Source organism: Myxine glutinosa, chromosome 7, assembly GCF_964187855.1.
Source record: "Myxine glutinosa chromosome 7, kmMyxGlut1.1, whole genome shotgun sequence".
Classification (NCBI taxonomy): domain Eukaryota; kingdom Metazoa; phylum Chordata; class Myxini; order Myxiniformes; family Myxinidae; genus Myxine; species Myxine glutinosa.
Genome location: NC_136267.1, coordinates 105,252,810 through 105,265,290, shown reverse-complemented (window position 1 = coordinate 105,265,290; position 12,481 = coordinate 105,252,810). Strand labels below are relative to the sequence as shown.

General features: G+C 46.9%; 1 protein-coding gene across 6 annotated transcripts in view; it reads left to right on the top strand.

Moving 5' to 3' along the window:
• The window catches only part of ABCB8 (ATP binding cassette subfamily B member 8), an 88,861-nt gene extending 77,500 nt beyond the window's left edge, over positions 1-11,361 (top strand). For all 6 annotated transcript variants that reach the window (XM_068123108.2, XM_068123110.2, XM_078782083.1 and 3 more), the window contains 2 exons: positions 2,173-2,423; positions 11,058-11,361. In XM_068123108.2, the coding sequence (XP_067979209.2) occupies positions 2,173-2,423; positions 11,058-11,138 (332 nt within the window). In that variant the 3' untranslated portion in view covers positions 11,139-11,361. The remainder of the gene's footprint in view (positions 1-2,172; positions 2,424-11,057) is intronic.
• The last annotated feature ends 1,120 nt before the right edge of the window (positions 11,362-12,481 follow it).

Here is a 12,481-nt window from a genome sequence, read left to right as displayed (position 1 = left end):
CTGTGAAGGACTTGGGCAAAAAAAAACTCACTGCGGCTAAATGTTTCTACATGCTGTCAATGGTGAAACGACAAATGCCGATTCCAGGAATGTCACGGGTGGAAACTGTTATGACCTGGCCCTTGTGTGAAGGGCTCGGGGTACTGCCTATTGCTCCGGAGATCCTAATCGATGTGCTCGATTGCTCGAGTGCTCGAACAATACGTTCCCCGTGGGCGGGTTGCGCCGTATGAGCAATCAGAAGTGACCGAGCGAAGCTACCATCCAAATGCTGACGCAATTTTACAACCCCCCTCCCTCCCCCCAATCTTCAACACATAGTATGCCAATTCAGAAATGCAATGCAAATTCAAAACAGGGGAATAAATGTAAATACTTTACTCAAAATCAAGAAAAAAAACACAGGGTGCAACACCAAGGAAAAGATCAATCAAAAGGAAAAGAAATCCCGCTGATATGCAGCGGCAAAGATCAAGTAATTAAAGGACAGACAGGCACCAAGACAAAACAAACAAGACAATTAAACGACCCACCCGGTATCCCTAGGACCTAGGTAATCCCAAATGGGAGGGAGAGGGTAGCAAAATAACAAATAAATATTCGCCAGGATATAAAGGAAATAAAAGGTAAAATAAAACTGGGAGGGGAGGAGGGGAGTGGAATTCAGGCCCGTTTCAGATGGCGTCCTGGCTGCCTCGCACTAGCCACGTGTCCTGAGAGTGGAGCCTCCCCTCCACTCTTCTCTTTCTCAGTGGGTATCTTCAAACTCCACAAACGACTTGCCCAGAGCAGTTCCTGCAAGACCATGAAGCCGCACGTTGCCTCCGGCCGGCTCAGACGAAACTTGATGAGGAGCACAAGCTTCTGGCTCCCTCTCCCACTTCCTCACGATTGATCCCACGTGCACCGAGAAAAGCCTCCTCCACCCAAATCCATCCTGCACTGCACCGACTGTCCCTCCAACAGGCAGCCCTCAGAGAGATTAATCAAAAATCCTCAAAAAGCTCACACAGGCCGAGTTTTTCATCAAAACTTGGACCGTACGTGCTGCCTTCGGTTTTCGCCTTTCTCCCCATCCGACGCACTCTTCTTCCTCCCTCTCTTCTTTCTTTCTTCCCAAAGGTTCTTTCTCTATTAAATTATGTAGAGCTCCGGTGGGAGGGAGAAGGTCGATAAGGAAGATCTTTGTTTTTCTTTCAACAAAAGAATAAAAATAAAGTCGATAGGGGAGGAAGAAAGAAAAGAGCAAATCTGGTTTCACAGCCTGCCCGGAATTTCACATAAGGTACACCCCAACGATCACAGCTTTTCGTCATTGCAAGCCCAGCTCCATGAGTGTACCATCATTAAACAATCCACCCCACGAGTTAAACAAAACCCTTACATCATTTCCTCATTCTGCTTTAAACTCAATCTCTCAATACTGTATTTTCATTCCAAGGAGCACCATTCCAATCACAAATTAATACGATAGCATTAATATAACGAAATACAACGTGAAAACACTCGTGATTGAAACGAATTTTGAGGGATCTGATGTGACAACCATTACATACTAATCTGCAGGCAAGAAAGGGTAGATATGAAATACTTTGTTCGAATGGAAAGTCCAAATCATAATTGTATTGAGAAATTCTCCAAAACTATTCCATTGCCTTCCTCTACCCATGCTTGTATGGCCGATATCATTCCTGTATTCCCATTCACTTTGCTTCTTGTACTTGCTAAGTGCTCTCTTTCCAGCTCTACAAGCTCCAATGATAATCTATTGATGCCCACTTGTAGTTGCTATGTCGCTCAGCCTGGTATCGGCTTTACGGTTAAAGTGGCTGCCTCGAGATCTTCGGGTCTTGAGTTTGCTGTTGCAAATTAACTCCAGGTGGGTTGACACAGCCTGCCATCTTTCCGAGGTCGGCAAAATGAGTGCCAGCTTACTGGTAATGGGGGAACTGCATCAGCAGCACAGCTGTGCCCCCAGAAAATGATGCAACCAGCAGCCACAGGCTGCATACGAAAGCAAGCAATTATGTCGTCCTTTGCTAACGTAGAGTACCTCAGTGATGACGGTGATTAATTCCAAATTTCTGTAATTGTACAGTGTGCAGGTGAGTTGGGAATACAATGCTTGACCTGATGTCCAGTGGAGCAACATTGTGTTTTGTTCTTTTGCAGGTGAGCGAGGAATAGCCCTTTCTGGCGGACAGAAGCAGCGTCTAGCCATTGCTCGAGCACTGCTCAAGGATCCCACAGTTCTTATCATGGATGAGGCAATGAGTGCACTGGATGCACAGGCTGAGAAGGCAGTGCAGACAGCTCTGGATCAGGCAGCACATGGCCATACTGTCTTGCTTATTGCTCATCGGCTCAGCACCATTGTTAACGCTGACATTATCTACGTGCTTGTCAAAGGAAAAATCCACGAGGTGTGTGCACGCCCTCATTGTTTTTGCATACATAATAAATGTACAACTCATCTATCATTAATGTGGTAAGAGTGCAGAGTACATACGATGCTGCCATGGCAAACAAATCTCCTTATTTATTTGATAACTTTTTTTTAACCAACTTACTTTATTAGTCCTTATTTTATTTAATCTCCTTATTTTATTAGTCCTTCCCGGTGTGTACCCTGGTTTAGAATAGGTACACCGTATCCTTGCGTGTCGTAGGAGGCGAGTAAGAGGGTTGGTGTCAGGAAGGGCATCCGGCCATAAAAACATTGCCTCAAACAGAGAACCATGACAATTACAACTACTTGTGGGCAGGGTACAGCCCGAAGCGGAGATCGGTTTCTGAGGTTTGGGACATGGAATGTAGGGACAATGACAGAGAGATCAGGAGAAGTGGTGGAAGTATTGGTCAGAAGAAGAGTGGACATATGTTGTGTGCAAGAGACAAGATGGAAGGGAAGTGGTGTGAGAATGGTGAAGGGTAGGCAGGGACAGAAATACAAGTTTGTGTGGCAAGGGTGCCCGGAGGGCGTGAATGGTGTTGGTGTCCTGTTTTCTGAGGAGTTTGTAGACAGTGTGGTGAGTGTGATTAGAGTGAGTGATAGGTTGATAATGGTGAAAATGATGATTGGAAAGCTCTTGGTGAACGTCATCTCGGGATATGCTCCACAGGTTGGTCGGAGCGATGAAGAGAAGGACAAGTTCTGGTGTGCGATAGAGAAGCTGATGGAAAACGTGAAAGACGAGGAAGTTGTTGTGGTAGGAGGAGACCTAAATGGACATGTGGGAAGGAGTATGGACGGTTTTGAAGGAGTTCATGGGGTTACGGAAATGGTGTGAGAAATGGAGAAGGTGAAAGGATTTTGGAGTTTGCTGATGGAGCTGATTTGTTGATTTGTAATACTCAGTTCCAGAAAGAGGATAATAAGCTTGTTACATACACGTCAGGTGGGTCGACGACAACCGTTGACTACCTGATGCTGCGTAGGCAAGATAGGGGGCACCTCCAGGACACAAAGGTGATCCCGGGGGAGGAGGCTGTTTCACAGCACCACTTGGTTGTCTGCGACATAAGGGTGAAAGGTGCGAGGAGAGCTCGGCGGGTGAAGTACCAACCGAGAATGAAGGTGTGGAGGTTGAAAGAGGTGACAGTAAGGGGGGCATTAAAAGAGAGGCTGAGTTGGGTCGAGGATGATGTGGTTGAGCTTGAAAGTGATTGGATGTCAATGAAAGATAGTCTGTTGGGAGCCGTTGGTGAGGTATGTGGATGGACAAAAGGACCACCGAGGCACTCGGAAACATGGTGGTGGGATGATGAAGTTGGAAAGAGGATTGATGAGAAGAGGAGGAAGTTCAAGGAGTGGCAGAAGGCGAAGGGTACAGGATCAGAAAAAGCAGAGCATGAAAGTTATAAGGCTTTATCCACCGTTTGCCCTTCACGTGACTCGTGGTGGTCCCTCTCGGCTCTCCCCCCGTTGGTATTTTTGTGCACATAAGATTGTTCACGGTTCTGTTTAAATATTATTTAAATATGTATAACCTTTCCCCTTCAGTGTTTTATTCAGTGGTATATTACAACACGCTGTTTTTCTTCCTATTTAAAAGGCTTTTCTCAATTTCCTCTCCAACTCATTCCACCTCAAAAAAAAGAAATTCAATATCTTATACGTCTCCCTCACTACATGGTCTAAATTCACATTCATTCACTCCCTCCTCCATCATTCTGAACCGGATTGCTAACTTGAAAATCACAACAAACCCAATTTGTTTTCAATGTTCGTCTTTCATTAATCATCCACTTTCTAAACTCCCCTCTTGCCCCTCCCATCCAAATCCCTCCCCTTGCACCTACACTCCTAAACTCCCCCCTTGCCCCGCCACTCTTAAACTCCCCCCCCTACCCCTCCACTCCTGAACTCCCCCCTTGCCCTTCCCCTCCTAAACTCCCCCCTCACTCCTCCCCTTCAAAACTCCCCCCCAACCCCTCCCATTCAAATCTCCCCCCATACCATTCCTCTCCAATTCTCCCTCCTCTCCCCTCCTCCTCAAAGCTGCCTCCTCCCCACTTCGTCTCCCTTCTATCTCATACCTCCACCCCGCCCAACCTTCTTCTTTCCTCTGCCCCCCTCAAACAACCCCTCACTGTGCCTCATCCCTTCACCTTCAAACCTTTCATCCTCCTCATCCTTCCCTTTCTTGGAACTCTTCTGCAATCGCTGACACACTAACAACTGCTCTCCCTACCTCCCACTCTCATCCTTCATCTTACCCTACTCCTCCCCTCCCCTGTCCTGTACCCGATGCTCCCCCTCTCTCTTCATTAACGGTATGGACCTCAAACATCCGGGGCCTTCGCTCAAACCTGACTGATCTCTCCATACAGGTTGCTTCTGACAATCCAGACTTGATCTGCTTAACAGAGACTTTCCTCCTTCAAGATGTCTCTGATTCCTTAATATCTCTTCCTGGTTACTCCCTCCTCCGGTATGATAGACCTGAGCCTCGGCCTGGTGGTGGGGTGGCTATCTTTATCAAAAACTCTCTTCCTCACTCTCCTTGCACTGCCCTCTCTCCTCCTCACCCCCAGGAGTACCTCTGGCTACGGCTTCCTCTCCGCTCCCACCTTTTGTTCATATGTGTTCTGTACCGTCGTCCCCCAAACAGTGATGACTCCATCTACATTTCACTGTCTGACAACATGGACCAACTTCTATCCACTCATCCCAACTCTCTCTTCCTCATATGTGGTGACTTCAATTGTCATCATGCCACCTGGTTGGGTGTGGGTTCCTCTCTCACCAGTCATTGCACCTCAGCAAAGGACTTCTGTGACTCACTGGGATTGACACAATCTGTCAATTTCCCGACCCGGATCTCAGCCAATGGAGTATCTTCTCTTCTAGACTTGGTTATGACTAACTTCCCTGCTAATGTCTGCTGCTCTTCTTCTGCTCCAATCGGTTCTTCTGATCATGTGCTTGTCAAAGTGGACATCTCTCTGGCCATTCTCAGAGAGCCTCCTCAGCGTCGACGAGTCTGGCATTTCACTCAGGCCGACTGGGACGGTCTTCAAGCAGCCATCAATCGTCTGGATTGGTCTCCCATCTCCACTGCCTCTGACATCAATTCTTCCTGGGAATTCTTCCAAAGCAAACTGATCTCTCTCATGCACAGATTTATCCCATCTCGCCTTCAGTTGTCTTACCCTTCCTCCCGTCCATGGTACACTGAATCTTGTGGTGAGGCAGTTGCCCTGAAACAACTTGCCTTTGCCTCTTGGAAGGCTAATCCAACTGAAGGAAATCTCAGTTCCTTCCACCAAGCTCGGAACAAGTGTGTGTCTACCCTCAGGAGTGCCAGGAAGCACTATCTCTCCTCACTCAAGAATGAACTCTCAAACCTGTCTCCTTCCTCCAAATCCTGGTGGCGTCTGGTCAAATCCGTTTCTGGTGTTTGTTCCCCCTCCATCCCCTCCCTTACCTCAAATGGCCACACAGTTGACATTGCACGTGACAAAGCCGAATGCCTCAACTCTGTGTTTGCCTCAAAATCCTTAGTCCCAAACCCATCTCTCTCTGTTCCCACCTTTCCCAGTCGAACCAAACTGCTCCTGGACTCTGTGACCTTCTCTCCTGACAAGGTGGAGGAGTTTTTGTCAAACCTCGACTCTGATTCTGCAACTGGACCAGATGGCATCAGCCCACGGGTCCTAAAATCCTGCTCTGCCGCTCTATCTCACCCTCTCTCTGTTCTTTTCACCCTATCTTTTGCTCAAGGTCATCTGCCAGCATCCTGAAAATCAGCAAACATTACCGCTTTACACAAAAAAGGTGCAAAAACAGATCCTTGCAACTACAGACCAATCAGCCTGCTCCCAATTATCAGCAAAGTCATGGAATCCATCATTGCTTCGGATATGAAATCTTTCCTCTTCTCCAATGGCTTGATCTCTGATCATCAATTTGGTTTCAGACCAGGTCACTCTACTCTGGACATGCTGCTTCTGCTGTCTCAACAATGGATGGAGGTCCTCAATGCCAAACAGGAAATCAGAGCTGTCTCCCTTGACATATCACGTGCCTTCGATACGGTCTGGCACCCAGCTCTGCTCACCAAACTCTCCTCCTATGGTATCCATGGAAATCTCCATGCATGGCTTGCGGACTTCCTCTCTGGTCGTAGTCAATGTGTGGCCCTGAATGGATTTCTCTCATCTCCCCTTCCCGTTCAGGCTGGAGTTCCCCAAGGCAGTGTGCTGGGCCCTGTGCTTTTTCTGGTCTTTATCAATGATCTCTCCGACTCTCTGGAAAATCCTCTGTATCTCTTTGCTGATGACTCCACTCTCTGCCGCTCCATTCCTCTTCCCTCAGATCGGCAGTCTGCAGCCTCCTCACTCTCTGAAGACCTGGACAAAATCACAGACTGGTCAAACATGTGGAACATGTCTTTCAATCCTGACAAATCTCACACTCTTACTATGTCTCTCCGAAAAGATCGACTGGACAACCCTCCCATCTACTTTCTCAACAATCCTCTCCAAGAAGTTCTGTCGCTCAAGATTTTGGGTCTCACCATCTGCCATGATCTTTCTTGGGAAAACCACATTTCCAAGCTGGCCTCCAAAGCCAGTCGCCGACTGGGCATCCTCCGTCGTGCGAAGTCCTTCCTAGGCACACCTGAGCTCTTCACCACATACAAGGCTTTCATCCGCAGCTCAATGGAATACTGTTCTCCCCTATGGGCTGGTGCTCCTGCCTCACACCTGGCTCGGCTTCACGCTGTTGAATCCAAAGCTTTCAGAATCATTGGAATCTCCCGCGATGAAGCTATCTCTGAGGGCCTTTCACGCACTCACCGCAGGCAGGTAGGTGGTCTTTCTGTCTTCTACCGACTCCTCTCCGGCCTTGCACCCCCAGCTCTCTCTGTGCTCTGTCCCCCAAATATTCCTACAGGTCGCACAAGATCTGCCAGCCACCCTCTGATGGTTAAACTGCCGAAATCTCAGCTCTCTGCTCACCTTCACTCTTTCATTCCTCTTTTCTCCCGCCTCTGGAACAAACTCCCACACTCACTTCAATCACACTCCTCCCTCCAGGTCTTCAAAACAGCTGTTCACCACCATCTCTTATCTTCCCCCATCCAAAACCTTGATCTTTTCTACCCCCACTAATTCACCCCAGATCCACCTTGTTTGAAATTCCAACTTCTTTCCTGGAAGTCTTGGCAGTGTCCATATGTTTTATACCTCTCCCACCCCCCCCCCCCCCCTTCCCATGCCTTCCCCCCAAAGCCCTCTCCCTCCCACAGTTCTCTCCATGTCTCCATGTCTCTCGGTCCCTGCTCTCAAATGTTGTGTTTGTGTCCTTCCCCCTCTCTCCCCATCTTGTCTACCACTCCCGATGTTATTTGTTTTGTGTGTCTGTTTGTCTTTCTGTGTGATTAATGTTCGCTCTTTCACGAGCCTCCATCTTGTATACAAAAAAAAAAAAAAGCAGCCAAGAAGGCTGAAAAAAAAGGTAGCAAAAGCGCATGTAGGAAAATGTTCGGAGAACGCTTGGATTCGGAAGAGGGTCAGAGAGCGCCATTCAGGATTGCAAAGCAGATAGTGAAAGAGAGATGTGATGGGGGTGAGTTGCTTGAAGGATGAAGTGGGACAAATCGTTGTGGACCCAGATGGAATTAAAGGATGATGGAAAAGATATAAGGAAATGCTGGTGAATACAGAGAATGAATGGGATGGCAAGATGGAGAGTAACCCAGTTTTAGGACCGGCAGAGAAGATAACTGAGAAGGAAGTTGAGGAAGCGATAAAAGCAATGAAGAGTAGAAAAGCGGGAGGGCCGACGGGAGTTGTGGGAGATATGTTGAAGGCAGCAGGAAGTTGGGGTGTGAAGAGAATGACAGAGATCTGTAATCTGGTGGTGAAAGAAGGCTGCATTCCAGTGGATTGGGAACTGAGTACCCTCGTCCCTCTATACAAGGGGAAAGGTGACCCTGTGGAGTGTGGCTCGTACCGAGCGATAAAGTTATTGGAGCATGGAATGAAGGTATTGGAAAGGGTGTTGAAGAGGAGGATAAGGAAGAAGGTGAAGATCGACAAAATGCAGTTTGGATTTATGCCAGGAAGAGGAACGCCAGACGCGCTCTTTATTGTGAGGCAGTTGCAGGAGAAGTACATGGAGAAGAGGAAGAAGTTGTTTCTTGGGTTTGTTGATCTGGAGAAAGCATTCGATAGGGTTCCACGCAAAGTATTGACATGGGCATTGAGGAAGTTAGGAGTGGAGGAATGGTTGATCAGAGTAGTGATGGCAATGTACAAAAGAGCATGCACAGCTGTAAGGATGAAGGACGGGAACAGTGGTGAGTTTGAGGTGAAGGTGGGAGTGCATCAGGGGTCGGTACTAAGTCCACTACTATTTGTAGCTGTGATGGAGGTGCTGGCTCAGAACGTAAAGGAGGGTTTACCGTGGGAGTTGTTGTGTGCAGATCTGGTGTTTGCGGAAAGTATGGATGGACTGAAGGAAAAGATGAACAAGTGGAAGGAATGTATGGAGACAAAAGGTCTGAAGGTGAATATCGAAAAGACGAAGGTGATGGCAAGTGGTAAAGCATGTGGTGAGGTGGAAAGAACTGGGAAGTGGCCATGTGCTTTGTGCAGGAAGGGTGTCGGAGTGAACTCCATTCAATGTACAATGTGCGCTGAGTGGGTTCATCAAAAATGTAGTGGTCTGAGAGGGTCATTAACCAATGTGGTAGCGACATTCAAATGTAAGTTGTGCACAGAGGGAGCTGCAGATGGAGGAAATGTTGAGTTGGATCTTGGAGACGGCGTGAAGCTGGAAGGTGTGAAAACATTTTGCTACCTCGGAGACATGCTGAATGGAGAAGGTGGATCAGACTCGGCAGCGGTTGCTCGAGTGAGATGTGCATGGAGGAAGTTTCGAGAACTGAGTGGCGTGCTGATGAGGAGAGGAGTGTCGTTGAAGCTGAAGGGAAAGGTGTAAGCTGCATGTGTGAGAAGTGTTATGATTTATGGGAGCGAGACATGGGTATTGAACGTAGAGCAGCAACGAAGGCTGGAAAGGGTGGAAATGCGACTGGTTCGGTGGATGTGTGGAGTATCGTTGAGAGAGAGGAAGACAAATGATGAATTGCGAAAGATGATGGGAATAGAGCCTGTGATTGATGCTGTGAAGAGGAACAGGTTGAGATGGTTTGGTCATGTGTTGAGGAAGGATGAAAGTGACTGGTTGAGAAGAGTGATGGAAATGAATGTAGAAGGAAGTAGAGGACGGGGAAGACCGAGAAAGACTTGGCTAAAGATGGTGGAAGAAGAAATGCGGGCAAGGGGATTAACAAGGAGAGATGCAGAAAATAGGGCAAAATGGAGAAGATTGTCATGGGGACCGCAAGGCTAACCCCTGCTCTGGCAGGGAAAAATGGCCTTAAAATGCATGTTGTTGTTTGTTGTTGTTACTTTATTAGTCCTCTACCCAGAGGGGACTATTGGTTTGCTCTCTATCTGTATCCGTCTGTCCGTCCCACCTGTGGCGTCTGCAGTTTTTTTCCTTACACTTTCACATATTCAACTGAAACTTGGTACATGGCTTGATTATTATGAGTTACAGACCAAGTTTGAGTTTTTGGGGCGTGTTGCCAATTTTTCATGGAGTTTTGCTCTTTTTGTGTGGAGCAAAAACATTCATTGGGACTGGTAGTGGACATGTATTGCAAAGCAATTCACCCTCTTGTTTTTTGTTTTTACGGCGTAGCCCGTAAGACAATGCCATCTAGAACAGCGTATCTCTGTCGTATGTCCCCACAAATGTACACCGATCAGAGTTGTGGATCTGGTCACATGACAGGGGGAGGCATTTAGTAACAATTCCAGTTGCATATTTTACTAAAAGGAAATATAATAACCTTCCATTGAATGGTTTGGGGTCCCAGCAGGTGTCGTAAGGCAGGTGGGAGGTTTCAGAAATTCCTCAATACAATTATGATTTTAAAATGAGATTGACTTGATTCCTTGCCCTCAAATCTGGAAGTGAACACATGATAATGGTTCGTTGGTTTGATATCGCAATATAATCGTGATTTAACATTATATTTTGATATATTAATACCATAGTATTAATTTGTAATTGGAATGGTGAATGATGCTGTTTGGAATGAAAATATAGAGAACGTGCTGTCCATGTCTGACGTTCGACTGAAGGTGGCACAGGAATTTGGAATTTGTTGGTTCATTATTTGCCATTCTCCATTTTTTACCCAAGTCATTCACGAACCGGCTGTCCATGTCTGACGTTCGACTGAAGGTGGCACAGGAATGTGGAATTTATTGGTTCATTATTTGCCATTCTCCATTTTTTACCCAAGTCATTCATGAACCGGCTGTCAATGCCCGAAGTTAAAAAATATTTCATACTTGTATTATTTATCCTCACCTCATTTATCCTCACCTTGGGTATCCTCACCCAAGTCATACTATCCTCTTTAAATAAAGTATCGAACGAGCCCAGCCATGCCGTTGTTAGAATTTCGGTCTTGTTTTCTCATCCATTTAATGTGAATACTCGCTCATGATTAATGTCTTCCTACCAGGTTGGAACTCATGCTGATTTGTTGAAGAAACGAGGCCTCTATGCTGAGCTCATCCGATGGCAAAACTTGCAACACAAATAACCAATCTTGCATGGCAGGTCTTGATGTGATCGATTACTTTTCAAAGTTTTCTCTCAACCTAGCCAGGGTGATTTAGATGTGCAGGCCTAAACACCACTCACCAGTGGATGTTGCAGGAATTATTTTCAAGATTAAATGTTAATATTTTTAACATTCACATCAAAAGTTGTAACTATATTCTGATGTTTCAGGTAAAATGTAATAAACATAGCCTAGTTTCCAACTTGTTCCTCATACTTTCTCACTTGATCTATGTTAATTTTGTGTATGTAAAGGAGAACAAAGCTATTTTCTGTCTTTTTTTTTTTTTTTTTTTTTTTTTTTTGTATACAAGATCGAGGCTCGTGAAAGAGCGAACATTAATCACACAGAAAGACAAACCGACACATAAAACATATGACATCGGGAGCGGTAGACAAGATGGGGAGAGAGGGGGAAGGACACAAACACAACATTTGAGAGCAGGGACCGAGAGACATGGAGACATCGAGAGATCTGAGAGAGGGCGAGGGCTTTGGGGGGGGGGGGGGGGGATGGGAAGGGGGCGGTGGGAGAGGTATAAAACATATGGACACTGCCAGGACTTCCAGGAAAGAAGTTGGAATTTCAAACAAGGTGGATCTGGGGTGAATTAGCGGGGGTAGAAAAGATCAAGGTTTTGGATGGGGGAAGATAAGAGATGGTGGTGAACAGCTGTTTTAAAGACCTGGAGGGAGGAGTGGGATTGAAGGGAGTGAGGGAGTTTGTTCCAGAGGCGGGAGAAAAGAGGAATGAAAGAGTGAAGGTGAGCAGAGAGCCGAGATTTCGGCAGTTTAACCATCAGAGGGTTGCTGGCAGATCTTGTGCGACCTGTAGGAATATTTGGGGGACAGAGCACAGAGAGAGCTGGGGGTGCAAGGCCGGAGAGGAGTCGGTAGAAGACAGAAAGACCACCTACCTGCCTGCGGTGAGTGAGTGAAAGGCCCTCAGAGATAGCTTCATCGCGGGAGATTCCAATAATTCTGAAAGCTTTGGTTTCAACAGCGTGAAGCCGAGCTAGGTGTGAGGCAGGAGCACCGGCCCATAGGGGAGAACAGTATTCCATTGAGCTGCGGATGAAAGCCTTGTATGTGGTGAGGAGCTCAGGTGTGCCGAGGAAGGACTTCGCACGACGGAGGATGCCCAGTCGGCGACTGGCTTTGGAGGCCAGCTTGGAAATGTGGTTTTCCCAAGAAAGATCATGGCAGATAGTGAGACCCAAAATCTTGAGCGACAGAACTTCTTGGAGAGGATTGTTGAGAAAGTAGATGGGAGGGTTGTCCAGTCGATCTTTTCGGAGAGACATAGTAAGAGTGTGAGATTTG